Below are 25,919 nucleotides of genomic sequence, written 5' to 3' on the forward strand. Positions count from 1 at the left end.
TTAATACAAGTTCGGTGTCATAAGTGTAATGTTTTCTGTAAAAATAACTTGCTGAAAATTCTTTAAATATGTATAATTGTGAAAAATATAAAGCCTTTTTAGATGGTGCTGGGTAAGGTAGATTGTTAATCACAGAATTATTGAGCAGTTCCAATCACAGTAAACAACTCTGGAGAAATGCTGTCAACTGTGCACTGAAGTACACTTTATATTTAAGTATATACAGAAATTATTACTGAAGCTTTTTAAAAATTTAGTTTCTTAGCAAATTCCTTATGATTGTCTACATAGTCTGTCTATTTCAGAAGTTGAATTGCCTGTGATACAGAAATTCCAAAATGAAGCATGTCTCTCTGAGGAAGTGGAGGCATGGGGAAAGGACAGGTCAAAAAGGGAAGCAGCTCAGCCTTTCAAAGGGTTTGGTAACTTGGAAAAGAAAAGCACAAAGCACACAAAATGACAAAACCTGATGCACTCAAAAGAATTGACTTTTTAAAAATGGTGTTACATATTAAGAAAGAAATACTTAAATTTGCACAGAAGAGAATAAAAAAATAAAATTGTATGAATTCTGTAATACTGGCAATGTTTAGATTTCTCTTTAAAAATTACTTAATTAAAATTACTGAACTTTTAACGGGATCTTGTATTTATGTGCCTTGAAATGTTAGTTTGTTGGATGTAGAATCCAAGAGAAATGTTATCATGAAAAATAATAGATTGCTTGTGTCCTTATATTTACCTTTTCCCAATAATGAGTATTTATTCTTTTTTTGTGATTTTGAGTTTTTTCCCTTTATTTTTGCTCTCAGGTTAACCAATACTTTTAGAGAACATATTTGTTAGATATCTGAGTTCATTCAGAGTTAATTAAAAGGAGGAAAAAGGTCAAGTTCTCAGAGAGGAATGAAAGGGGAGGACATGACATGATGATTCTAAAATGTTGCAGGACATGGGATGTGATGAGAATAAGTGTCTGTAGCTTTCAAATTTGGAATTGAATCTACACTGAATCTTTTTTCAATAGGACTACGGAAGCAACACTTTTAAATCAACTGGTTCATCAAATGGAATGGGGACATGGCAAACACTAAACTAAAAGAAAAACCAGGGATAGTAAGGAGAGGCAAATGAAGTTCCAAGGACATAGAGTAAGGCTAAGGAGGAAAGGAGTTGAATGGTATTGTTGGCTGTGAGGGTGGGAGCAGCCCTGAAAAAAGCCAGTGACTCAGCCTATGAGCAAGTGGCACATGGCAGTGAGTTTAGCAATCTCTGCTTGTATGAACAGAGGCTGGGTTATTTCTGTGTCCTCCACTGATGGAATTGCTCAGGTTTGCCTGAGAATGGCTGTCCTTTTTAAGGAATGTACTGGCATTTCTAATTTGCTTTTCATCAGCCCTTATGTCCTTTGGCTTCAGTGAGTAGCAGCCCTGATAAACAAGGCTGTTAGCTGCTTGCCTTTAATCACTGCAGTTAAATGGATGTTAGAAGGAAAATAATAGATGACTTTTCTTGGCTCACTGAATTTCTACCATATTTTAAAATTTTCCAACCTACTTAGCATCAGCTAAAATGTCAAAGCCAGATATATCTGACAAATTAAGGACATCGAATCGAAGGAACCAATTTAATTGTTACAAAATACATAAACAACAAACAGTGTAATTCAGTCATTGCAACATGCAAGGATGTTTCTTAAAAACAAACAACTCTCAATATAGGGCACTCTAAAACTAAAGCAATTCCAGATGTTGACTGTGACTTGGTATGTTAACATGATGTTTGCTTCTGGATGTCTCAGGTACAGAGGCTGTTTTCTCTTGGTGTGATTAAGCAGCTGCAGTTGAAGTGTGAGAAGAAATGACATGTAATAATGACTGAGATTTATTCTCACATTTGGGACTGGGGAAAATCCAAGTCAGTTAATTTTGCTTCTTTATGCCAATTTTTATGAAGCTATCTTAAGTGAGTACTTACAGAAGGTATCTGTACACAGTAATGGATTAGCCAGCCTAATTCAGTAGAATTCATAATTTGTTTTACAGTTGTAAGACTGAGTGTAAACATGGAATACCTTTGTGCTCTGGTTTGGTTTAGTACCAATAGGTACAGATCAGCTAACTAGCTAACAGCTAGCTGACTTTTTCATGTTTGTGTTAATTTGATTTTTGCAGAGATGCTAATGCTTCCAGTATGAACCAGCAGAACAATATTGCATTTGAACTAGATAATTAAAACTGTTTTCTCTTAACTTTAGCTAGATCTTCTGAAACTGCTTGTACCATTCGCTCTGTAGCTTCCTTCAAACTGTTTGCTGTCTCTATGGCATGATCCAGAGTAGAACTTAAAACCTGTTGGAAATAATAAAAGGTAGCCTTGTTAATAGAGAAGGCAAATGTATACATAGGTACTGGAAAAAGATGATGTTTAGGTTTTGTCCATGATTTTCACTCTGAATATGTGCTGAGAAGTAAAAATGATAGACTGCTCTAGGATTCAAGTTGGAAGTATCTGTTAATCATTTCTCTCTTTGTGTATTTATTTGAACTGAGGGATATTTACACCTTTCTAACGTATCAGCTCCAGTGTGGTGAATGTTTTTGGCTTTCTGAGAAGGCTTTCTTGAGGTTTTGATAGTGGTTTGTCTAGCTAGGCTTTGTTTCAGTATATGAAACACAATTCTAGAGATAAGATCCAGTGCTATTTTTTTGTCTATTTCACTTTTTATGCAGGGACTGAGTTGCACAACAAACCTCTGTGTATCCATATGAAGAAATACAGTAACATATAAGCCAAAATGCTCGGGGTTTGAGCTCCCTCTTGTCTTACCCTCAAATGCACTACACATGCCTAGACTGTAGGAATCAGCTTGCTAAGAATGGCATGTTCTACAGTGCCATGAGGTATGGAGGTAATCCTTTCAGGAATGATGTATGGCTTTTAATTTTCACTCAAAAGTCTTACATTTGCATAGGAATCACTGGCATTTCTGTCTCTGATGTTGATTGCAGATTTTCTTTGGGCAGATTTCTTACTGGGTGTGTATTGCTGTGGAAGGATAATTTTATCATATGTGCTCGAGCAGCAGGTTTTGGCAGCCACAAAGGACTTCCTAAAGATAAGATATATAAATAAAATACCATTTAAGTAAGAAAAAGAACTTCTAAACTATGAATCACATGCATACACCTTGATAGCACTTGGTTGCAAGTTAATTTTACGGTAAGTAGAATTTTCCATGCAATTGTAAAGCAGTCCATCATTATTTGTATTCTATCTGCATTGCAATAAAACAAAAAATGTTCTAGAATGCAGAGTAAGAAAAAGTTTCTCATAATAGCAGCACTCTGCTGCTGCTGTAACTTTCTCAGTGTTCTCTGCCACTGTGCAGCTCTCAATGGCAGCTGCTGAACTTCCAGGCAATTCCTGCTAATGAGTAAGGCTGTCAAAATATTGTGACAAAGCTTGTTTGCATTTCAGTCTAGTCTGTGCTACTGTTAGGAATCCAGCTTGTTTCTGTCTCATGGTGTAATTTAATATTAAGAACAATTAAAAGTAGGATAATTACTTATAAAGCAATAGTTGGTAGCAAACAGAGCTGCATCCTAATAATACAGACTTGCTTTTGAATCTTTGAATGGGAACATCCTCTTAAAGTGAATTCTTTTGTCATTATTAAATGTGTCAGCTAAAGTTACATTTTTACTCTTCATTACATTAGGAGTGAAGAACTAATCTAAGAATTGTTTACACATGTTCTTCAAGCAAATATTTTAATTTCATTAAGGAGTGAAATTCTAATATACAACATGTACTGCAAAAGATAAAATATTATTCCTGCTTATGATACCTGGTGTTTTTCCTATGCTGAATCTTCAACAATGGGGTTTTCTATTGTACTACATAATTATTACTACAGCTTACCTTTCATGAAGTCTGGTTACAACTTTATCTGGCTGACTGGGTTTTTGAGCCTTTTGAGTGGAGATTCTCTTCTGTGAATAAGCTGGAGTTGAGGCCATGTTTAAAACAAAAAAAAGGTAGTTTTCTGTGTACTTTAACTTTTTTTTTCTCTTTAGCATAAATTAAAGACCAAGTAACTATCACTGCTGAATAAAACTTGAATACGTTTCAAGTTTTTTGTAAATGAGGACAAATAACCTTTTTGTGTTTGCTCTTGAATTTAGTTGGCAAATGGAATGCAGATTTACATTCAATTTTATGCAGTGAAAGACTGCAATGGGGAAGTGTAGAATCATCAGTGTCATAATCCTAATAATGAATACTACTTTGATTTGTAGTTTCACAGGCTTGCTAGAGACAAACAGTTAATTTATGCTTTCTTCTTGATGAAATTTTATATTTTTCTTTAAGCAATTTTTTCTTATGCTAGAGAGAGTCTAAGTGACTTGAAAAGGTTCATGTTCAGATGATTTATTTTCTTTAAATTAGTCTCCCCTTGATTTTGCTGCATGTCACACAATGTGAGGATAGAGCTGGAATGTTCTTTAGTACTTGTTTATACTATGTTAGGTAATGGCTGGCACTATAAAATTTGGCACAGTAATGCCTAATTTTCATAGCCTTTCATATGGCTCTGCAGAATGAGATATTCCTGCCATAAATGAAAGATGAAAGGGCTTCCACTCATAAAGAACCAGGGAAAGTTCAATCTGTTGTGCATGGACATTAAGCTTGACCAGGTGTGTAAAAGTTAGATTTACAGTGCTAATGAGTGCTTATACTAAATTAAATGTGGCCTGGTGTGTGCAGTGTGGCTTTCTGCCCCTAAAAAGCTAGCCTGTGTTTAATTACCCATCACACTTACAGGATGAACCAGAGCTTCTTCTTCTACACAGGGTACAAGACTGAACAGACTCTTTGTAATTCCTGAGTTTTACTTGATCTCTGCTTCCCCTGGGGCATCTGCATCTAAGTCCTGGAAACCAAGAGATGTGTGGTTTAGAAAAACAAAACTTCAAGCAGTGTTTCCTTGTAGATGTTCGTACTTTTGCAATCACTGTACCTTGTTTCTCTCCACATAATCTTGTATTTAATGATTTGTAACTTAGAGTGTCACAGTTGCCAAGGTTCTTGCTTTGTGAATCATTATAAGAATCACAGGCTGAGAAGTCTTCTGAATCACTGCCTAAAATTCAAAAAAATAAAAGGGTCTGAAATATGACAAGCTTTGGCTAATGTACTCAGGTAATTATTTGCCTTTCAGCACTGTAATTTCAGAGCCTTTTGCTGCCATTAATACTACTGCAATTTGAGGAAGTACTTTTCACCCCCAGGAGAGTGAGGATTGAGTTAAAGATTTGGTTTCAGCCCTGTCTGCAAGCTTTGAATGTAATTTTCTGGTGGTCCTTATTTTCAGACCAAGAATTGTTGGCTTTTTTTCTTTAATGATGTTCTCCATGTCCTTGTCCACAGTGTTATGGGAACAGTGCAGCATAATAGGAATGGGATGAGAATCTGAGCAGCTCTAGTATGGCGCTGCTGTAACCATTGCACCAACCAGTACAAACAATAATCCCAGGATACTATGTTAAATTAAGAGGATATCACAAAAAGGTCAAGGAGAACTGATAGACACAAGGTAAGAAAACTTGGATATTCAGACTTCAAACTGAATGTAGGACAGCTCATGCTGTTCTCCTTTAGATGCTAGTTAAGGCTTCAGAATATTCTGCAGTGGGAAGGTCAAATTGTTTTTAAGCAGAAAAATGAAGTTGACTCCAAAAACTGAAAGTGGAAGTACTGATATGAAGTGTCTCAAGTTGTCAAGCTTGGAATCATCTTCTAGAACACTAAATAAATGCAGATCAGAAGAAAAAGCAAAATCAAAGCATTGTGTGCACGTCACTATCATGCTCTTGAAAGTATGAGCAGTGGCAATATTTGGAAACTTATCTAGGAAGCTGAATTAGATTTATAGAGTAATTCAGGTTGGAAAGGACTTCAGGAGGTCATCTGATTCTCTCCCCTATAGAAGCAGGCCCAACTTAAAGGAAGTTGCTTAGAACCCTGTCCAGTTGAGTTCTGAATATCTCAGAGTGGATATGCCACAGCCTCCCTAGAGCAAACTGTTCCAATGCTTGAGCAAGTTAAAAATCTCTCATTCATATCTAACTGAAAATTGCACTGCAATGTGTCTGTTGCCCCTTGGTCTGTCAGAGAGTTCCACAGTGAATTTGACCTGATGTTCTTTTTAGTTTTCTTTTTATTCTCAGTGTTTTGTGCTCTGCTAACCAGTAACATCTGTTAAAACTACAATTTTCATGTTGAGACATAAAAGGAATGTATTCCCAGAATTCTCTAGCAGGTTTAAGCGTGGTTCTGACCTTTATATGCCCTCATGACTTACTCAGGTTGGTATCTGATAAATCAGTTGGTTTTCTCTGCAGGAAGAGTGGAGATGTTCCAGTTTTTCCTTCCTGGATATTTGTATTTCTTTGAGCATGAAAACAGAATATTTTTATTGTATATTAATATTTCTATGATGAGACTTACAAACATCTCTAATACATCATACTAATTATTAATTACTTAACTAAGAATAAATCATATTTATTCACAGAAAGAACCTTACTTGTATCAGTTATCTGAAAAGGTGGTAAGCAGAAGTTTAATAATTAACTAGTTGAAAAATAATTAACCCTTTAGTTAAAGGACACATTCTGACAAATGCACCCTGACTTCCCTCAAGTGTTAAAAATGCTTAGAAGTAGAGATCGTGATAATCCTGCATTGGAATAATAAAGTAGTATAAAATCTTAGCTACATCCATCTGTTACCACTGATAGTGTTTTGATACAACATACATTAAATATGATTTGGTATCTTAGTAATTTTGAACTGTTATTAAGGCTTTAATGCCTTTAGATAATTAGAGGAATATTTGAGATGCACCCTCTGAAAGAAAGAACAAGGTTCCTAGTTTGAGTTACCATCTGATGTGTATTTTTAACTTAGGGTGTATGGGATCACCAAGTTTATTTGGAATGTTTTCTGCCTGTTCATGAACACAATAATTAGAAGATTGAACTTACAGTCTTTCAATGACAGAGAAAAAAGTGGAAGCTAGGTGAGTTTTACTAGAGAACTATTAACACCTACCCTACAAAATAATCTGACAGAGTTAGGTTAATATGACTGTGCTCTATACTGCATTCTTTTCCCAGAAGCTCTCCTTTTCTACTGGAACTTCAGTTCTCTTTTTTTTTAACTTTAGATTGGTTAAGGGGGGACCACTTATTTTATTTTTCTAATCTCATTGAGGTGTTTAACACCTATAAAATGCTTCCCACGAGGGTGGAGATGGTATTTAGAGTTTTCACAAGGTTTTGATTGTTAATTATGTAAGAATCTGCATCCCTTCCTTTTCTTGTTTAATTAAAAATACTACATAAATATTGGCAAATTATTTTTTACTGGCACTGTACTCTGACTAGTTATTCACATCCTGAATTTGTGTGACTGTGATGAATTTTATACAGATGATTTAGCTCTTAGGTGCAAGTGATGGTGGTGTTTTGGCTTCAGGAAATACTTTCAGACTGAGAAAGGCAGGAAGACCAGGCCAGGAGGAATTCTTGGATATGCAATTATAGAATTCTGCAGAATTTTTATTCTGGAAATATTCATGTTGCTTTTCAGATTTCAGTCATCCTAATTTTCTTATTCAGCAATTAATTTTATGTATGTTTTTATTAAAATTTCAACGGCTGTTTCCAAGTTTTCACTTACATGTGCAGACAAAGATTGCACTTTTTGCCTTGTAAAGAAAGTTGATTTGCTGGTGGGATTACATCAGTTGTCTGACTTCTTTCTCCCTCATGCTTCTTGTGAAAAGATGGAGTTTCAGTACCTCTTGTTTGTGGGAGATCAGCGGTGCTTGAAACTGTGAGGCTCTGTACGAAGTAACAAAGCACAGACACAGGAGTACATGGGCCTTGCATTGCAAGGAATGGCTCCTACCAAACAGCATCTCCTCAGGCTCTCTTATCATTCTTCTCTGAAGCTCAAGTTACTTAAAACATTGGTTATGGAAGCATTTGTTGAGACTTACCTGTAGATTTGTAGAAAGACAGTAAGATTTTTTTTTTTGGGGGGAGGAGTGTATATGTGTATTTATGATCTGGGAGAAAATATTACCATTCTTAGGAGTAAACTCAATTTTCTGTAGTACAATACTGTTTGGTCTTCTCATAATTCTGCAGGTAAGATCGTGGACAAAGTGATCTTGGACAAGGTCATTTTTCCTCCCACAAAATGATAGTGATTAATTCCCCAAAACAGCTTTGCAGAAGTTAAATTAGCTACTCATATTTTCTTACTGTGAAATAAATGCTTTTGAAACTGGAACTAAGGACATTCAGTACAGTTTTGTTTTTATACTTAGGTTTCTGTTACAGTTAATTACATATTAAGTTAGTATTTCATTAAAAATATTTTCTTTTGAAGTAACATGCTAGCTAAAAGCATCATGCTCTTACTAGAGGAGAACATACAATCACACAACAGCACTTAGGTTTGCAACAGAATCATTGTAGTGTTTAATAAACTCAGTTACCTCACAGAAAGACTGGGCAGATTCATAAGAAGTCAGTAACGATGACAGGCTGCCTTTGCTGCCTTCCATTTGTTCTTGAATGTCTTCAAGCAGCATGCCAAGTCTGAATATTCCTCCTTCCACCCTTCTAAATCCAATCACAACTCACAGTTACTTAAAACTCTCTAAAGTGATCTTTTATTTCTTACCATGATAACCATAGTGGACATCACAGTACATTTTCCATTAAAAAAAAAATGTATGGAATTGTCAGAGTACCTTTTAAGTATCTGAATTAATCAAATAGATATCCAATTACAAGTAGGACATATAAAGCCCAAGGTGAATTTTGGCTAAACAACTTACAGCTTACCACATTAAGATAACATTTTAACTTCAGGAAAACTAATGGATAAATGAAGCAAAATCTGTAAGACAGTCAAAGAAAATAGACTGATGTACTACTTAGCACTTCTCTTCTAACCTCTCAGGATCAAACTCTCCAAGGTTGATAGGCTTGTCCTTGTAGTTCTGCAGGTGTAAGTTGTGGTGCTCTTCTCTAGCTTTTAAATAATTTCTTTCCAAGGCATCAAGGTATGTTTTCAGTTGATTTAATGCCTTCATCAATAAGAAATATTTCAATACAAAGTGTCATGATAACTTAGCATAAGTAGCTGTCACTATGTCTTGCTATGTAAGCCAGATGTTATTTGCAGTGCTGTTGGTAAGAATTTTGGTAGTTCTCTGAATTGAAACAGTACTGCATATTCTATATTCACCTAATACTCTGTGCTGCTCTATTATGTCCAAGTAAAATAATAAAAATTATTTCTGAACTGATGCCCTACATGTCAAAATTCCTAACTTATATGGCATCTTTAGGGCTTTTATTAATAGTTTAAAGTCAGAATCCTTAAAAGATTTAAGAATTGAACACCTTCATTTTTGCTTCCTAATCTCATACCTTCAGTCTGAATTGAGAAGAGTAAATATTCATTTCAGGTAAACATCAAGACATTATAAGTCTACAGCCATTTCAAGTGTATTTCAGATAGCTCAAAATACGTAAATTAATTTACCAGATATTTGTCTTGTAAAAAGAGTGTTTCCTGGATCATATGTTTAGAGAAGTCTTCCACCTTCAAGACAAAATATTAGACTTAATTATTATGTTTAAACCAATTTGCCAAGAGAGTATGGAATTTGAGCATCAGTGCAAAGTGGATATTGAAAGAGAGCTCTTACTTTCTTAGTCAGTTGCTCTGTCTGATCCTTTAGTATTTGCGACATCTTTTCTCCTAGTGTTAGTTCTGGCAGTGAATCAGAAGGTTTTAGACACTGTGCTTTTACTCTGCCAGCTGCTGGTAGTGCTGATGCTGCTGTTCCAGGCTGCAGTCCTATGGAATACGAGGAAGGTTGGTCAATTGCAATTTTGGCCCAAAAATGTCATCAAATTACATTAAACAGTCATTTGCATAGCTACTGTAATTTTATTTACTTGCTTTAAGCAAACCATGTGTAGGTTGTACAGGGACAGGAGCACGTAATGTGATGACATCAGGTGGTGTCCCAGTGTGTCCTGAGGAAATGGCAATGTTGGCATTTGCAAAGTCTGACTGAGGAAGTATCTGTTAAAATGAAAACCTTCATTATAGATACAATGTATAGAACACTTATGGAGCTGGACAACAAACTTTAACTCAAAATACAAAATATTAATGAAATATATATTATATATATTTTCTGAGTTGACAGATGTGTAAAGTGTCTCATTGTATAAATACTTAAAAAACTTCTCTGTGTTGTGAAAATACAGAGGATTTGTATAAATGGGAAATACAATATGAAGGTGGTGAAATAGTTTTAGGGGGATAGTCATAGTGCTAGAGGTAAAGAAGAATGACTTAAAAAAAGTATTTTGAGAGATTTACCTTAGGATTAAATCTCAGATGGTCAATATGATTCTGGATGTCAGCATGCTGTGTCAGCATCTCATTTGCAGCCAGGAAATAATAGGGAAAACTATTAAAACTTGTTGTATCTCAAGCAATTTACTAAGATGTAAATCTAGGAACAGAATTAAGAACCTGTAAAGCTCAGTGAGTGAGCTCCATGTCAGGGCATGAAACTGAGCAGCAGTTACCGAATTACTAAAAAGCTTTAAAATAAACTCACAACAGCAAGAGAAATACTGTCGAAAAAATCCTTTGTCAATAAATACCAGTCTCAGTAGCTGAAGTGTGTTAGATGTGAAAAAAGGCAAAGATGTCTTAACGTGGGTACAGTAAAAAATAAAATGTTGTTCTTAAAAACGTATTTGAAGTATTTTTGTGAAATTAAATATTTAAATATAACACTAGAAATAACACTTTATAGTGGATTTCCTAATGATTTGATAGGATGCTTTATCATCCCAAACAATGCTCCAGTGTTAAATACTGGTGTATTAAATAATACTCAGCCTTTAAATAATGGTAATGACAGTTCTGTATAAAGTCAGTCCCACAGAACTTTATTTGTGAAAGTAGTTTTTGTGTCAGATGATGTACTCATTGATACTTACAGAGTGCCTATAGAGCTAGTCATGTTAGATTTTATGGGATAAGAATATCTCTTTACAATAAACCACTCTTACCCAGTATAGAGAATTTCTTCAAGCATCCTAATTACCTGTAGCTGTTGCAGCAGTTCTGAAATACTCCATTCCTCTTGGTTCTCTACTTCAGCAGAATTGAAGTGATTCTTATTTTCCAAAATGTTGTTCACAGGTACTGATTTACTTTGCAAAATAGGAAAGGGTTTTTCTCTTGCAGTTGAAGGAACTGAGGTAATATTGTCAGGTTTTTTTGGTACTTCTGAAGCAGCGTCAGAGAAGTCAGGAAGGCAATAGTGAGCTTGCCCTTGGCCATATTTGAGCTCACAAGGTGAAACTGTTCTCTTAAACAGAGGTCTCTCATCTTTCATGTTTTGAAAGGTGTGTGTATCTCCAGCCTCATTAACCACTTGTGAAAATTCTTGTCTGCACCCACATTGTCCAGAAGAAAAAATAGATTGCTTTGAAAGAGATCTATTTCCATTTAATGAGTTTCCATTTTTGTCATGAGCCTGTACTTCTTTGTGCTTTTCTAATGGATACTCCTCGGAGCTGGCTGCCCATTGTTCATACCCTAAAGAGCCTGTGCTGTGCTCTGAAGGCTCAGGTTTGCTCCCGGTGTCATCGATACTTTCAGTAAAGGACACCTCCGGTATAGTTTCACATTCAATTAAGGGGCATGTGCTTAGTAATTCTCCCCTAGCAAAATGGCGCAGGAGGACCGTGGACATCTTGGAGGCAGTTCCATGTTCTTTGCTGTCTGCTTTACTGGCACTGCCAACAGGTAATTCCTGCTGAAAGGAAGCTTCACTTCCAGGCATTTCAATTGGAACTGCAGTTGTTCCTCTGGTGCCTCTCTGATGGCTGGAGAATTCTTCCGGCTGTAGCGAAGTTTCATAATTGGCTGCTGCTTTTTTGTTTTTGTTATCTTCAGAACAGGCTAAGTTTAAAATACCAGAAATATCTTTTGTACAACTACAGGCATTCAAATTCTCAGAGTTATTGTTGTATTTACAGCCTATTCCTAAATCTCCATCATAAACTAAGTAATCTTCCTCTTCAGTTGCATCTGTGCTACAGCCTAATGCATCTGCAAATGAATTATTCATTTGGGCTTTCATCCAGTCTGGCAGTTTGCACTTTTTTGTAGTCTCCATATCCAGTTTATGTAGAATATCAATGCCATTGCTTTGCCGGTTATGGACAGATCTTTTATTATTGCATGGATCAAAATCTGAAATGTATGATTAATAGTAATTTTATACTCACATACAGATGACAATATTACCTAGTTGTCTATATAATTAATATTTCATTATCTCCCTACTGTAGCTTTTTTAGAACAATCGCACTGATATGAACGCTCCTCCATTTGCACTAGTGGAAGTCTGCTGGAGGAAATAAGACACAAATGTCAAAAGCATCGGGAACAGCAGCTGCTGCCAGTGCAGCAGTCCCGCTGTAGTAGTGAAGACAAAAAAACTTGGTAACAGAGCCAGGAGTGGTACTAGAGTTCAATCTCAGGCTGAAAAAACCCAAACAAATCCCCCAGCCCCTTTCCCTTGCCGCTCTAAAGCATTTCTTTAGCTTATGCTCTAGAGAAAGATCACAAACTTTTTTCCCAATTTACTTTTCGTCCCCGTGTATCAAACACAATGCAATTAATGAGCAGCTCAGCATCATGAAATGCATTGTTTCACCTTATCTGCAGTGGCTCGGGGCGGCAGAGGCGAGCTCGCAGCCTGTCTTTCCTACGGGCACCGGCGGTGCCGTTCCCGGCCGGGGCACAGCGTGACCGCTCCGCCCGCCCCGGCCCGTGCGCGCCGCCCGCCCATTGGTCCGTGCGGATGATGCGCCCGCGCCGGCCGTTGGCGGCCGCGCCCCTGGGGCCGGGCGCGCGCGGCGGCGATTGGCGGGTTCGAGGAGCGGCTGCGCGTGGGCGGGCGGGGCTCGCCGCCCCTCACGGCCCCGCTCGGCCCCGCCGGCCCGGCTCGCACAGCGCCGGCCCCTCGCAGCCCAGCTGGCCGCCCGCAGCCCCGCCGGCCCGGCACACAGGTGAGCGGCGCGGCGGGGAGCGCTGGGTGGTGGAACGGGGGCTCCGAGGGCGGCCCCGGCAGTGCCGCGGCCCCGAGCGGGGCGGTGTGTTGGGGAATGCAGCGGCGGCGCGGCCCTGGGCGAGCCCGGTGCCGTGTGCCGGCGGCCGCCGAGCGCCCGTGGCCAACAAAGGCAGGAGGTGCCGGTGCCCGGCGCGGGCGGGCTGTGAGCCGCGATCGCCACGGAGGCTCTGAAGGGAGCCGGTACCAGCAGGGCTGTGCATCGGCCGCCTTCGGGCACTTGTGTTGTGCTAACGAGATGGATAAAATAAAATGAAAGTATAAGGACAGGAGCGAAACAGGCTGGTGAGAGAACCGGAACCAAAGAATCTGCGAGCATAACGCGAGGAGTGAGGTACACAGGGAGCAAGCTCTAAACTCGTGTTCGAGAGTTTGAGTTAGGCGTTGTATTGTGGCATATCTGAACTCGGATTATACCAAACCTGTATAGACTGCAGGTTTTGCTAGTGTAGTTCTTGCCCTTCTGTTGCTTTTTCACTTTTTCAATGGAAGAGATAGTAAATCAGAAACTGCTTTCTGTCCCCTTATTGACCTGATTGCCAAGACACAAATTTTACCCCACCCTGAAGCTGTGGCCTTTCTTCTGCTCTAGAAGCTGTTTCAGCCTAATGTTGTTCCTGTTAGGTTCTTGCCAGTGACTGCAGGGCTCATGTATCCTGGGTTGCCATGGAGAGCTGTGCAACCATCTCAGAATTTGGAAGAACGTGCTGAGTCTTGCATCTCAAAAAGATCAATTAAGAGATTCCAGTCCCTGCTTAAATTTTGTCTGGAAATTTTGTGCCTCTTTTTAAGGTGATAATTCAATTAGACCTGAAAATGCTAGCAAAAAGACCTCCTCATAATACAGTCCTTCTAAATTAATTGCTTATATATATTTATAGTGTGTTAAAACTAATTTGTAGGCCTGTCCAAGCGTTCCTTCTTACTAGTTTAATTAATGGTTAGCAAGTCTTCTGGACTGTGCATCCCTCTTCAGTAGGAAGGACTTTGTACTTCCAATTACTTCCTTATAAAGGTGGGACAAAACTTACCTGAAGTCTAAGACAGCTTCACTGGACTAAAAGAAACCTGTGTGAGTGTTATCAGTTGCTTTATTTAATACACTGTTGTTTAAATGCTCTTGTAACTCTTTCAAGCATCTTAAAACTGCTTAGGATTGTACATTGCTGCTACTCTTGCTGCAGAATTACTTCACAAAGTGATGGTTCAAAGGTCAGACTAAGTTTTGAAAAGCTTTTTTCTAAGAAATGCTCCTTGTCCATAGTTTTAACTACTGAACATAAGGGGATTATTTTTTTTTGCATTTATAATGTTTTTAGTTTCTCCTCATCTACCACTTTTTAAGTTTAATGGGCAACATATTTCTACTTTTTGTCCTCCAGGTTTGTTGTAGCCTTTGTGTGGTCAGTTTCACTTCCCACAATTAGTCCTGCCCAGGTCTGTAACTGCAGTCCTGCTTTCAGTAGCTTTTAAGGTTAACGTCTTCATGAACTTGGTTTTGTTTGAGGAGTGAGTGATTATCTTACGACTTTTGAGGGATCAGCCTGTTACTGTTACCATTGCTCCTGCAAATAAAAGCAGTGAGAGGTACCAGGTACCAGAAAAAACCTTAAACTTTTCTTTAGCCATTTAGTAGCAAGTCAGCTACTGTGACAATAATGCCTGTACAGAGTGGATAAACTGGCAGTGGGGGCAAAGTGGGTTGCAGTCCAGTAGTCATCACACTGATGGAAGAAACTGCACTGAGGAGATTCTGAATAGATTTGCAGCTGCATCCCAAGTGTTGGAATGAATATGCAAAGCAACTTACAACTTGGCACTTCAAGAAATACTGTTTTCCCTAATCTCCATAGGCGATAAATGTGCTATAAATGCACTGTACCTGTCTGTAAGAAGCAAACAGTGTGAAAAAGCAATGCATTGCCTTCTCAGTGCTGTGTGTTCGTCGTGCACCTCGGCTGTTGCAGGCTGTGGCTGCAGGCTCACCAGAGAGGGTGTTAATGGGGGCTGGGGGGCACAGGGGATCACCCAGTGCTGCTGGCAGTGACCTGCCATGGAGCATTGCCGGTGTGTGACAGAGCTTCTGCGGGAGCTGCATCTGCTCCCTGCCAGGTGAGGCCGTGCTGGAGTGCTGAGGATTGGCTCTGCTCAGTGCTGCTGTGGCTCTGAATGAGCACCTCAGGGCCAGCTAGGGATTTGGAAACAGCAGCTGCATTGCTTCCCTGAAATTGCTACTGTGTCTTACTGCCAGTGATTCTAAGGATTATTATTATTATTTAATTTATAGAATTATAAGGTAGCTTCTTCAATTTCTTTGTAAGATGCTTGTACAATATTTGTCTTCTTTCTTTTACATACCATGGTCCCTTTTTAAGAGATTTCATAGGCTAAGAAGGAGCTAAGCTAGGTGGAACATGTTATTGGAGAGCTTTGTGATCAACTTGCTCTATCAGCTCAGTGCAAATAGCCAGCCTTTTGTGCTGAACCCTTCCTGTGTGGGGCTCTTTTATGCTGGATAACATGCTCCAGTTCCCAAACTGAAGGTAGTTGAGTGTCTGGTTGCCTGGGAGAGGCCTTGTATATGTTCATTTGCATGATGAGATTGTCCCAAAGGAACAGGGTTCAAATTTACCTTCAGAACTTGGTAACAAAACTGATTTATTGGGAATGATTTCAACTTCCACTGTGAATAAAAGGATTGCAGACTGCTGTGTTGTGAACTCTTATTGCAGTCTGTTGTGGCACTTGTGCACTTAAAGTGCTTGAGTGGAAATCTCACCCCCAGTTGAGGGAGATGTTGGAAGGAAGGCAGTGCAATGTTTGTTTTCTGTCTGTGAATGACAATTTGTAAATAAACCTGGATCTGGAATAAGAAAATGAAAAGGATAAGGAATCCTTTACCTTGATGTTTCAAATATATGGAAAAATTCTGACCTGTTTTGACTGTGATCTTATTCTGTATCGTTCTTGTATCTGAAATCTCAATCTTGCTGCTTGTGAAGTTAGTTTTCAGTTGCCTGGTTAGTTTTATGGTGGGTATATTAGTTGTGTTTTGCTGGCACTTCACGTTCTCCTTTCTTATTTTATCGTCGTGTGGGATTCCCCTAATTCAGGATTTCAGTAGATGGCTCACATTAACTGTCTGTGGGAGTGTCTGTATAATAAAATACTTGTGGTTACTTGTGTTAACTGCACTGGGTTCTTTAACCTGCACACTGACGGTAATTATGTACATTTGGTAGCAAGCTGCTTGCCAGGTGAATACTGGTTCTCTTAGAAAAAGGAATAAGCAGGATATACAGAGTTTGAAAGGCTTGGCATGTTGCAGACCTTTAGCATTACTTAAAACCCCAAACACTCCATTCAGGCAGGTAGTCGACAAACAGAGGGAAAATCCTCCTGCTCTCCAGAACAAGGGGAAAGTGCGCACAGGAAATGCCAGAGGGCAGGTGGGAATGCTCCCGCACTGGGGGCTGTGTTTGCCTTCGGCAGAGCTGTGTGAGCCGGGCCCCTGCAGCTGTGCCACCGGGAGTTACCCTGGGAAATGAGGGACACGAACCTTCTCTTACCCGTGATTAGAACCTATCAGAGCAGGGGCTGCTGGGTTTAGGCAACCAGTGAAATAAAGAAAACCCCAAACAAAAATTGGTACAAACAGAGTGATAAATTAAATATCTCTATTGTTGCCATGTCTGTCATAATGCAGGGCCACATTAGCCATTAGGTAATGGATGTTGGGCTCTGCTCTGGAGCTGTGTTTCTCTAGTTTCAAATCCATGATTTCATTTCCAGCTGTGGGTATGTTGAGAGCCTCACTTCATTTGAGCAAAATTTATCTCAGAAATTCTTGATGCCTGTCATTGTTGTGGGGGGGTTGTTTGTCTTTTTAAAATTAATTTTAAATATGGAGATGAGTGTCTCATTGCTAGGATGGTTTTAAAGGTTTTTTAAAAATCCAAATAGAGCTAGTGTATTTATATCCTGTAAAGTAGTTTTGGGGTTTTATGCAATATTTTCCTTACCTTGTTTAATACAGTTATTAATATTTTCAAGAAAACAATTTTGTGTACCTGCTTGGGACTCTTTGGGACTGTTTTGGGTATACTTGTTCTCCTTTGTCACTTGGGGGGTTCTCTTCCTGTAGTCATAATTATGACTAAATTGGAGTAAACTGATGATTAAATTAAAATAATTGGAGAGAAACCCTTTTCTTTATTTGGGTTTATGTACAGTGCTAGAAAGAAATTAGGGAAAGGAGTGAAGAAAAGAATCAGATTGCTCAGGAGTTTGTGACAGACAATGATAGTATTTTTGTAACTACACATTTAGCAATTATTTTAATTTTTTGAGGAGAGTTGCCATGAGTATCTGAACTTCTATTATTGCTATTTTTCTGGTCTTTTATAACCTCTTGTGCTTCTGCTGACCATCTGGAAAGACTGCTGTTTACTGAAGTCATTGGGTGTTGGGCATTAAGTGGCTAAAAAGGGAGATGGAATAATTTCAGAGATAACAGAGTCAAGTTTCTCTCCCTCACTCTAGTAATTCTTTTCTTTTGATTCACAAAAGGCAGTGAGCTCTGCACCTGTCAGTTCTGGTTACAAAATGCCTGTCTGGCCTTATGCTCTCAGTTACAATTTGGTGATTCTCTTTCTAGCAAGGAAATGATGGTTTTCTATGTGAAGATAGCTCTGTGCACATCATTTGGGCAAAAGAGAGGAACCCTCATATTCCATTTTCTATTGGAATAAGTGAAATTCCAGGCTTGTGGAGCAGTGGGTTGATAGGGTTACAAGTCATCACCTCTGGGCCAAAGCCAGTGCAAACCCACCCCTTCCAGCCATTTCAGGGCTGCCTGCAATATTCAGCAACGTGTCTAAGATTTGTGTGGGCCTGTATTTCTAAGTCAGCATGGTAAATATAGGTGGGGTGGAGGAGGAAGCATCTGAACCAAGAACATGAGATAGTGGTTTGATTTATTTGCAGTTTGACTGATGAGCCTGATGGCATGGGATGTTTAGGTGGGGTCTTTGCCATGCTCTGTAGTGATACAGACTCTGCAGCATGAGCTCTGTCACTCACACTGGGAGGAGCAGCTCAGGAGCTGTTTATGCATCCCAGCTTTCCTCTTGTGTCCATTAATGTGAGATGTGAGCTGCTGCCAAGAGCCTTGCATGCTGCTAAGCCAGTCCTATAAGAGAATCCCTGTGGTTTATTCGGGGTTTTGTGCTCAGCAGAGAAATCCGTCAGGAGACAAAGGCAGTATTTCAGAGCAGGCATTGCTCCACATCATCATGGTCCTGAATAAAACCTCAAATGCACCTCATCAGTGAAGGTGGTTTCTGTGTGCACTCAGCTAATCAGCTCTTGAACAGCTGTCAGAAGTGGTGCAGAGAGGAGTTTAAAATTGAGCTGCCAAGAACAACCACAGTGGTCTTAGTACAGTTGTTTCTTGTATTTGCAGGATCCATTCTCATGACTAGTTGCTCATACTGTGCTCAAGGTTTGGGAAAATTAGCTTTTGCCCAGCATAGCACACATTTATTTAAAGGCTCATTCACAGGGCAATATATAGTACTGCAGAAATGCTAGTGATGATGCTGTTTACTATGTTAATAGTAAATACAATGTTACACTTGATGTGAAACTTTAAGGCTTTTTGGTGGCTTATTTTAGGCTTATCCATTAATTCAGGTAAATTTTTAAAATATCCTTGAACAGCACTGAAGACTAAAGTAGAGAATGCTTTACTTCTGAGTGTTCCATGTGCTGTTTGTGTTTATATGCTTTTATATTTTGAAGGTCTGAAGCCAAGCTGATCTCTGTATTTCAGTAATTGGATTGTTGGTATATTTTTATTGTTGTGCTGTTGGATTCTTCATTCACAGGGTATGCAAAGCTCTGTTTTGTTTTTAGATGATCCAGTTCAAGCTTCTCTTCTTTTTTTCTTTTTTTCTTTTTTTTTTTTTTTCTCCTACCCATTCTGTAGCATCTTTCTGAAAGGAAATTCAAACTCAGTTCACCACTGGGAAATTTGTCTTAATCTTGAAACAAGATGTCTCTGTCACTAGTTTTTCTCAGGAAATGCAGTTCGTGCAGTAGATCTGCCTTTATCTGTACTTTCCTGTATTAGTGTTTGAGTCTCTCTGTCGGTGATGACTTCACTTGGCAGATGCTCCTTTCCCACAGATTGTGAGGAGTAGCAGATGGGGAGAGAAGGCATCCCTTGATCATCTCCTTTAGGGAAAGGCAGAAAGGAGGGAGCTGTTTGATATTCCAGCAGGCCCCCAGGGACCACCCTGTCAGCTGCCTGGCCCTGTGACTGCACAGCAAACAAATCCAACTTCTGATCATCTGACAAGCTCCAAAAAAGAAGGTGTGGGTTGAGGAAAGGAGCAAATGAAGCTGCTTAAAATGTACCATTTTGAGGTGATGAAGGAGAATAAAAGCATCTTCTCCACCTGTATTGTGATCATTAGTTCTGTGTACTGCAAATAAATCACAGCATTGACTTTCTGTTGCTTGCTGATGACTTTTCACCTGTGCAGAAATGTGGTTTTCTGTCAAAATGAAATGAAAAAAATCTATTGTAGACATTCAGAGTAACTAAGAATTGCAAACTGATTAAACTTATTGTCTACCATTGAGATAAAATTAATAGTATGTAATCAAATCACTGCTGAAGTGGAAAATGCCTTAAAAGAAAATGAAACACCTGGCTGGAAGCTGTGATAGCTGGAACTACTAGCTTGCATACAGGCTTTGGGGAAAGAAATAGCAACTTCTGTTTTATCACTGTCAGGAACTTGAAACATAATGATAAAAATTAAAAATAGGGGGCCTAGGTTTCTTCTGTAATTTTTTTTGAGAGAGAGTGAACCTTATTCCAGTCTTAGCATTTGTGTCACTGATTCAGTGCAGGGATGTCAGTGGAAGGTTGAGATGCACTTTCATCATGCAAACCCATCTATATTCATATAGCTTCTATATACATCTGTGATTTAACAGGAAGAACATGAGAAGTGGCTTTCTGGATGCAATAAGCATACTTTTTTAGACAGAGCATTGAATTGAGGCAAATTGGCCTTTTATTGATGGTTTAATCGAATGTCCTTTAGCTGTTTTTAGCCAGGGTGAGTAATTATGCTCACCATTTTCTGTAATTAAGAATTGAACAGTGCATGTTTTGTCTGTTGCAGGCTATGAGGGGCTGGTACATTTGATTGCCAAACCTGTGCCTTGCTTCATTTGATTTGGGGTAGTGAGGGTGATGTTTGTTTCTGTTTTGGTATCAAACAACTTTGTAATCAGTCACACCAGTTTAATTCCCCTCTTCTGAAGGAGACCCAGCCTTTTCTCTGTGGGCTTTTTGCTCCTGCTTCAAAATAACAGAAACCCTTAGGACTTCCTGTATTAAGTGAATTGTGCATTTAAAGGTTGTGTGTACAGCTTCAAGTGTTTGAGTTCCATCTCGTGCCTTTTGCATTCCCCACTGTAATTAACGTGATTTAGGTTTGGTTACTGATGACACGCTGCCATGGCTGAAGGCGTAATTGATGTCCCAGTGACTTACAGGTGGAGAAGGCAGGTATGGAGAGCAGGCCCAGTAATTTGGGTTGATCTGTGATGATGATGATGATGATGTGTTGGCCAATGTGGGTGTGTCTGTAGCACCCTCCCAAGGCCAGGAATGTGCTGTATGGCCATTAAGGAGGGAAATAAACAGGAGCAGTGGTTCCAGCTCTTGGTGGCTTCAGTCAGATGATGAGGACAGATGTGTAGCTCAAATACAGTGAAGCTATAAACACCTGATGTAAAATGTACTGGTAAAAATAACTGATATTTAAATAAACACAGATGTTCTGATGTACTTTTAAGTGTAACTGTTTTTTTAAAATTAAAGTTGGCTTTTTATTTTTTAAAAAGCTTTTAAATTATTCAGTTAATTACCATTACAGTAAAAATATACAAAAAAATTACTACAGTCATCATCTCGTGATGTGTGTGTACCAGAGTACACAGTTTTTACTTTGTGGTGCGTCCCTCTGTGGAAGAGAACTTCCAAATCCCTTGGATTTGCTGATCAGCAGGAGGGCTGGAGGGCTGCTATAGCCTGGGTGGCTTAGGGCCATCTGCCTGTACGAGTTCCCTGGGCTGAGGCTGGACAGATTCTGCAGAGTGCATGCCTGGGACACAGCCTGCCCATGTGTGGGCTGCAGGGCCATTGGAACCTCTGGGTGTCACGCTTCTTAATTGCAAACAGACACCCACACCCTCTTGTTGATGCCAAACAATCCCGGTGATGAGCATGGAAGGGCAAAATGTTTAATTGGAAGAATGTGGGCAGTCTGTTTGAGGGCTGCCATCAAGGGATGGGAAGCATGAATCTTCACAGCTGGGACTTGATAAAGCTAATGAGAGGAAAAGGCATGGGCTGTATCGACAATTAAATATGCAGGTTTGCATATTCTTCTGATGACAGCTTTGAGTCTGAGCTCTGTTCCTGTCTTTTTGACACCTCTGCAGTCTCTTGATGAAATATGCATCTCTGAATTACACAACTCTATGTTTACTTGCAAAGGAAGGTAATATTAGTACTGAGGTGTAAATATGTCACCCTCTCTACTAAAAATATGTTTAAAAGTGGGTAAACTTTTGATTACAGGGTTTCTTTTCTGTTACTTTTTCCCAGCTAGCCCAAACATGTCCAATATTTATATGCTGGCTTCTGCAATCCCTTTGAAGCAGAGTTTGGAGCTCACGTTGCAGTGCTGCAGAATTTTTGAATAGGAAGCCAGTGTTAGCACCACTTGCCCTCCAAACTCATATACCTCCCCCTTTTCTGTTGGGAGCAGAGAGAAGAAAAACAAATACAGAGCTTAAACCTTTGCTGGCTGCTGTGCTTACAGTATTGCAGGTGGGGCAATCTCCAGAGTGGATGATCTGCAGGTGGGATTGTGCCCACCAGCTCTGACTGCTGTGGGCCCTCAGCTGAGGGTCAGGGTTTCAGGGGCAGTGTTTGCATGTAAAGCACTTTGTGATCTGTTCTGTATTATGCCTTTCATTCTGTAGTTTTCATCCTTTAAGGTTTTTGCCCGGAATTTCATGAGACCAGAAAATACTAACAAGGGTAAATTCTTCAAAGTGTCCAAGAGAAGAGAGTGTTGGTTTTTGTTAAACCCCTTTGGCTTTCTCACTTGCCTGCAGGAATTGCCATGTCTGTGTGGAAGGCTTTGGCTCTGCCTTTAAGTTCTTGAATGACGTTTCCTGCTTCGTAGGAGCAGTGTTATGCTTTTACATCAGCTGCAAATGCTGATGAGTTATTAACCATGAGACTTCAAGCCAAGCATCTTGTGTTCCCTTTGCAGAACCGAGGCTGAATGGAGCTTAAAGGGCCCCAGATGAAAGAAAGAACATGAACATTTCTGAAGGTGTGAGATGTGTCTGGCAGTGACCTCCTTACCTCACTTATAAAGAAGAGTTTTTCTACGGCAGCTTAGGATATTTTTACTCCAGCTTCTTAATATACTAACTGGAATGGTGCTCTGACAGCAATTCCCCATAATAAAGCACTTACCCTGCTCCAGAACAGCATTTCTTTCTCTACTGATAATGTAACTCCATGGCTGAAAAGAATGTTTTGATAAGCATGCCTGAAGATCGCTCCTTTCACGTGCGATACAGGTAAGACTCGCTCTGGTAATTTTGCTGTAAATTAGTAAGTGCTGTCAATAATAGAAAGCTAAACTAGTTGCAACAAATAGCTTGATATCTCTGCTAGTAGTGTTATTGAAATTTAAAATTAAACCCTTTTTTTTCTTTTTTGATTTTTGGACAATGAAAATTCACTTTTGCTATGTAGCAGATTAGTATGAATAAATGATTGTATAGTATTGGAACTTGCATGGTAACAGAATAGTACATTATTGCCTGCATTTCTTTGTATTTGGGGTAGAATGATATGAAGTATGGTAATGGCAGACTTCATGCAGGATAATAGCTGCTCCCTCTTTTAGCTGTTGGGCTGCCTATGCAAATTGCTGACTTTTGTCTGCTGAAGTTCTCTGTACTTGGCCCATTTCTGTTTTTTTCTGAATGACAAGGTATTTTCCTTGCTTAAAATAAAGAGGTTTGATTGCTAGATGGAAACTGCCGTGGTGCCTTGCACTCAGAAGTACTGTTGTTACAAGTGAAGAGGATATGGGATTTCCCTTCTAAGAGCTTTTAGAATTTTTCTTCTGAATCCCCTTTACAGACCTGGGACAGTGTGTTAGCATTTCAGACTCGCTCTAATGGAGCTGAACTACAGCAGCATTGTGTAGTGCATGGTGTTTGGAAGGGTAAATCTTGCAGTTCATTCAGTAGGAAAGGACACTGGAAGACTGAAATGATTGTTTAAAAAGAAATAAAAAATGTGGTTCTTGTGTGCTCCCCCACCCCTGCCCTGATCATGCTTTTTTTGGAGGCCTTTTCCTCACTAGCTAACAGCAGTAAGGCTGTTAACCTGTATTTGTAAGACAGCACATGCTATGTCTTAAAATTAATCCTTTCAACCTTCTGACAATGTTAGATTGCTGTTGGGGTGGTCTCCTCTTCCATTTCATAGAAGAGAAGTCCTTAATTTCATTTCATACAAGTCCAGTGTCCTGGGTGGCAGTGCAGCCAGCTGGAGAAGTCTCATGGTCAGTAAGGAGGAAAATTAGCAAATAAGCTGTAGTTTGCTGTTTTCTCTCTCTGTTTGGCTAAAATCTTTATCCTGTGGCTTTGATCCTAGGTATGTAAGCATGATAACTCTGTGCTGGGTGTTTCCTCAGGGGACCCACTGCCCAGCATTCCTCTGCCACATTTCCCCACGCTGGTGCTGGTCCTTGCTCACTCTCTAATAAAAGCAGGAGCTGTTCAGGGTGCTATTATGGAAGTAAATGGATGAAAATTAGGTCAGGGCCAATTGACTGGTATAAACTGACAAGCTAAAAAAAAACTTCAAAAAATTTGGCAAGCACAGTCAGGGCACAATGTCTTACTGCTTTATGCTGTATTTCAGTACAGGTTTGAATGAGACCAATTAAAAATATCAGCAACAATATTCATGACCTTATTAAACTTCTGCAAGAACTATAATCTGATTCACATTTAAAAAACATGATGGCAAAATACTTTTAATTTAAAAACAAACTTTCCTAAGACTTTGAGAAACCAAGGATTAATTCAGTATATTGACCTGGAATTTTATGATGATATTGATAGCTATAATTTGGAAATATTTATATTGTTGGAGTTTAAAATTTAGTGCAGGAAATAAAAGGTCATAAATTACTGGGAAGGGAGTTACCAGTTTTTTTTTAAATATTACTTGCAGGTATTATCCCAGGCTTGTTTAGCTTTGACTGCTCTCCTTCCTTCTGGCATTCCATTAGCACTGATCTTAAAGAAGTTGGAGCCCACTCCTAAGGAAAGGCTTTACTGTGGGTCTGTTTCTGACTGTGCAAGTGTTTCTTTCTCCCCACAGTGGTTCATCAGTATCACTTTGGCAGTTATAAAAATGCTCATGCTGAGGGAAGGAGGGTTTTTTTGTTTGGGTTTTTTTAGTGCCTGAAAATAAAATGCTAATGTTACTTGATTTGTATTAATAAATGGGTGAATATTTGTAGAACTTCGTTCTTTTGGCCTGCTAAATTCATACACCAAAACCTTTTAAGTGCTTTTATCCTGACTGGAGCAAGAGAAGACAGAATTTAGGGTGTGGTTTGTGTGTGAGCTGTTGTTTCTAAGTTGGAAGCAGCAGTGCTGCAGGGGGGCTGTGCTGAGCTGTTGGCAGTGCTGGTGTGGAGGCTCCTGCTCACGGGGACAAGGCCAGAGCAAGGGCAGGAGCCAGGGGTGGTGTCAGCTTTGTTACAGTGTGCTTCACTGCAGGGTGCTGTGCCTCTGCTGCTGTGCATCCAAACCAAACACATGGCATGGGGATGGTTTGTCTCTAGGTGTGCTATTTGTACCAACATGTTTCATGGCAAATTGATAACAGCTGTGTTCCCCCTCAAAAGCAAAAAGCCCTCTTAGTAGGAATTGAACTGAGTAAAACTAAATTGTGTTTAGAGATTGTTGTAATCAGGGAGTGTTACTGCCTTCTTCCACTGACTTAATTCTTACCCCTTTTCTTGTTCTTATTGTGAGATGAGAACAGCTGAAGGGAGAGAGACAAAAACAAGGAGGCAGTTTGCTTAGGGTTTATATTCATAGAAATAATAAAGGTTTAAAATAGAATGTGAAAAAGGTCAGAGAAGAAGGAGGTGGGGGTGGGAAGAAGAAAAATAAAAATACTGGGGAGCCAGGCAGGAGGAAAAGCTTTGAGGGGCAGATAAGGATGGGGTAGTTTTACAAATGAGAAATTATTCAGGAGATGCCAGGCAGTTATAGACAGCATAGCAAAATGAAGCCCTGTGTGAGCATTTTCAGTAATGTCTGAGAGAACCCTATCCTGTTCAGCAGGAACAGAATTGCCTTAAAGTGCACAAATGAATGGGGCTTGTTCTGTTCTCCTCTCTGCAGATTCAATGTATCTCTTGTTGGGCCACTGGGTGTTGAGTAAATAATTCCATTCAGCCCAGGGAACAGAGAAAGTAATGTCATATTCTCCTTATAACTATTTAATGACTTC

The 25,919-nt window shown here is 39.4% G+C and overlaps 2 protein-coding genes across 9 annotated transcripts in view; one reads left to right on the plus strand and one right to left on the minus strand.

The window, feature by feature from the left end:
• Nucleotides 1-183: 183 nt before the first annotated feature.
• On the minus strand, nucleotides 184-12,987 carry AKNAD1 (AKNA domain containing 1). Of its 6 annotated transcripts, XM_074546205.1 has the most exons (15): nucleotides 12,851-12,987; nucleotides 11,228-12,384; nucleotides 10,489-10,548; nucleotides 10,056-10,185; nucleotides 9,803-9,954; nucleotides 9,637-9,696; nucleotides 9,042-9,175; nucleotides 8,579-8,705; nucleotides 7,753-7,916; nucleotides 6,371-6,456; nucleotides 5,027-5,149; nucleotides 4,829-4,939; nucleotides 3,925-4,006; nucleotides 2,965-3,112; nucleotides 184-2,351 (listed from the first exon to the last, which is right to left on the minus strand). In XM_074546205.1, exons 2-15 carry the CDS (start codon nucleotides 12,305-12,307, stop codon nucleotides 2,232-2,234), a joined length of 2,577 nt encoding a protein of 858 aa, XP_074402306.1. In that variant the 5' UTR covers nucleotides 12,308-12,384; nucleotides 12,851-12,987; the 3' UTR covers nucleotides 184-2,231. The 6 variants fall into 6 exon arrangements, 4 of the variants coding, with proteins under 4 accessions (XP_074402306.1, XP_026649271.2, XP_074402304.1 ...); XM_026793470.2 differs by lacking the exon at nucleotides 10,489-10,548; XM_074546203.1 differs by having other exon boundaries at nucleotides 4,829-5,149.
• Nucleotides 12,988-13,096: 109 nt separating this feature from the next.
• Nucleotides 13,097-25,919, plus strand: part of GPSM2 (G protein signaling modulator 2) — a 28,041-nt gene continuing 15,218 nt past the window's right edge. For 2 of the 3 annotated variants that reach the window (XM_074546210.1, XM_074546213.1), the window contains exon 1: nucleotides 22,807-22,948. In XM_074546210.1, the coding sequence (XP_074402311.1) occupies nucleotides 22,887-22,948 (62 nt within the window). In that variant the 5' untranslated portion in view covers nucleotides 22,807-22,886. Of the gene's footprint in view, nucleotides 13,206-22,806; nucleotides 22,949-25,919 lie in introns of those variants that run through there. The other variant, XM_074546212.1, reaches the window with a different exon arrangement.

This window comes from Zonotrichia albicollis, chromosome 8 (genome assembly GCF_047830755.1).
Source record: "Zonotrichia albicollis isolate bZonAlb1 chromosome 8, bZonAlb1.hap1, whole genome shotgun sequence".
Taxonomy (NCBI): Eukaryota; Metazoa; Chordata; class Aves; order Passeriformes; family Passerellidae; genus Zonotrichia; species Zonotrichia albicollis.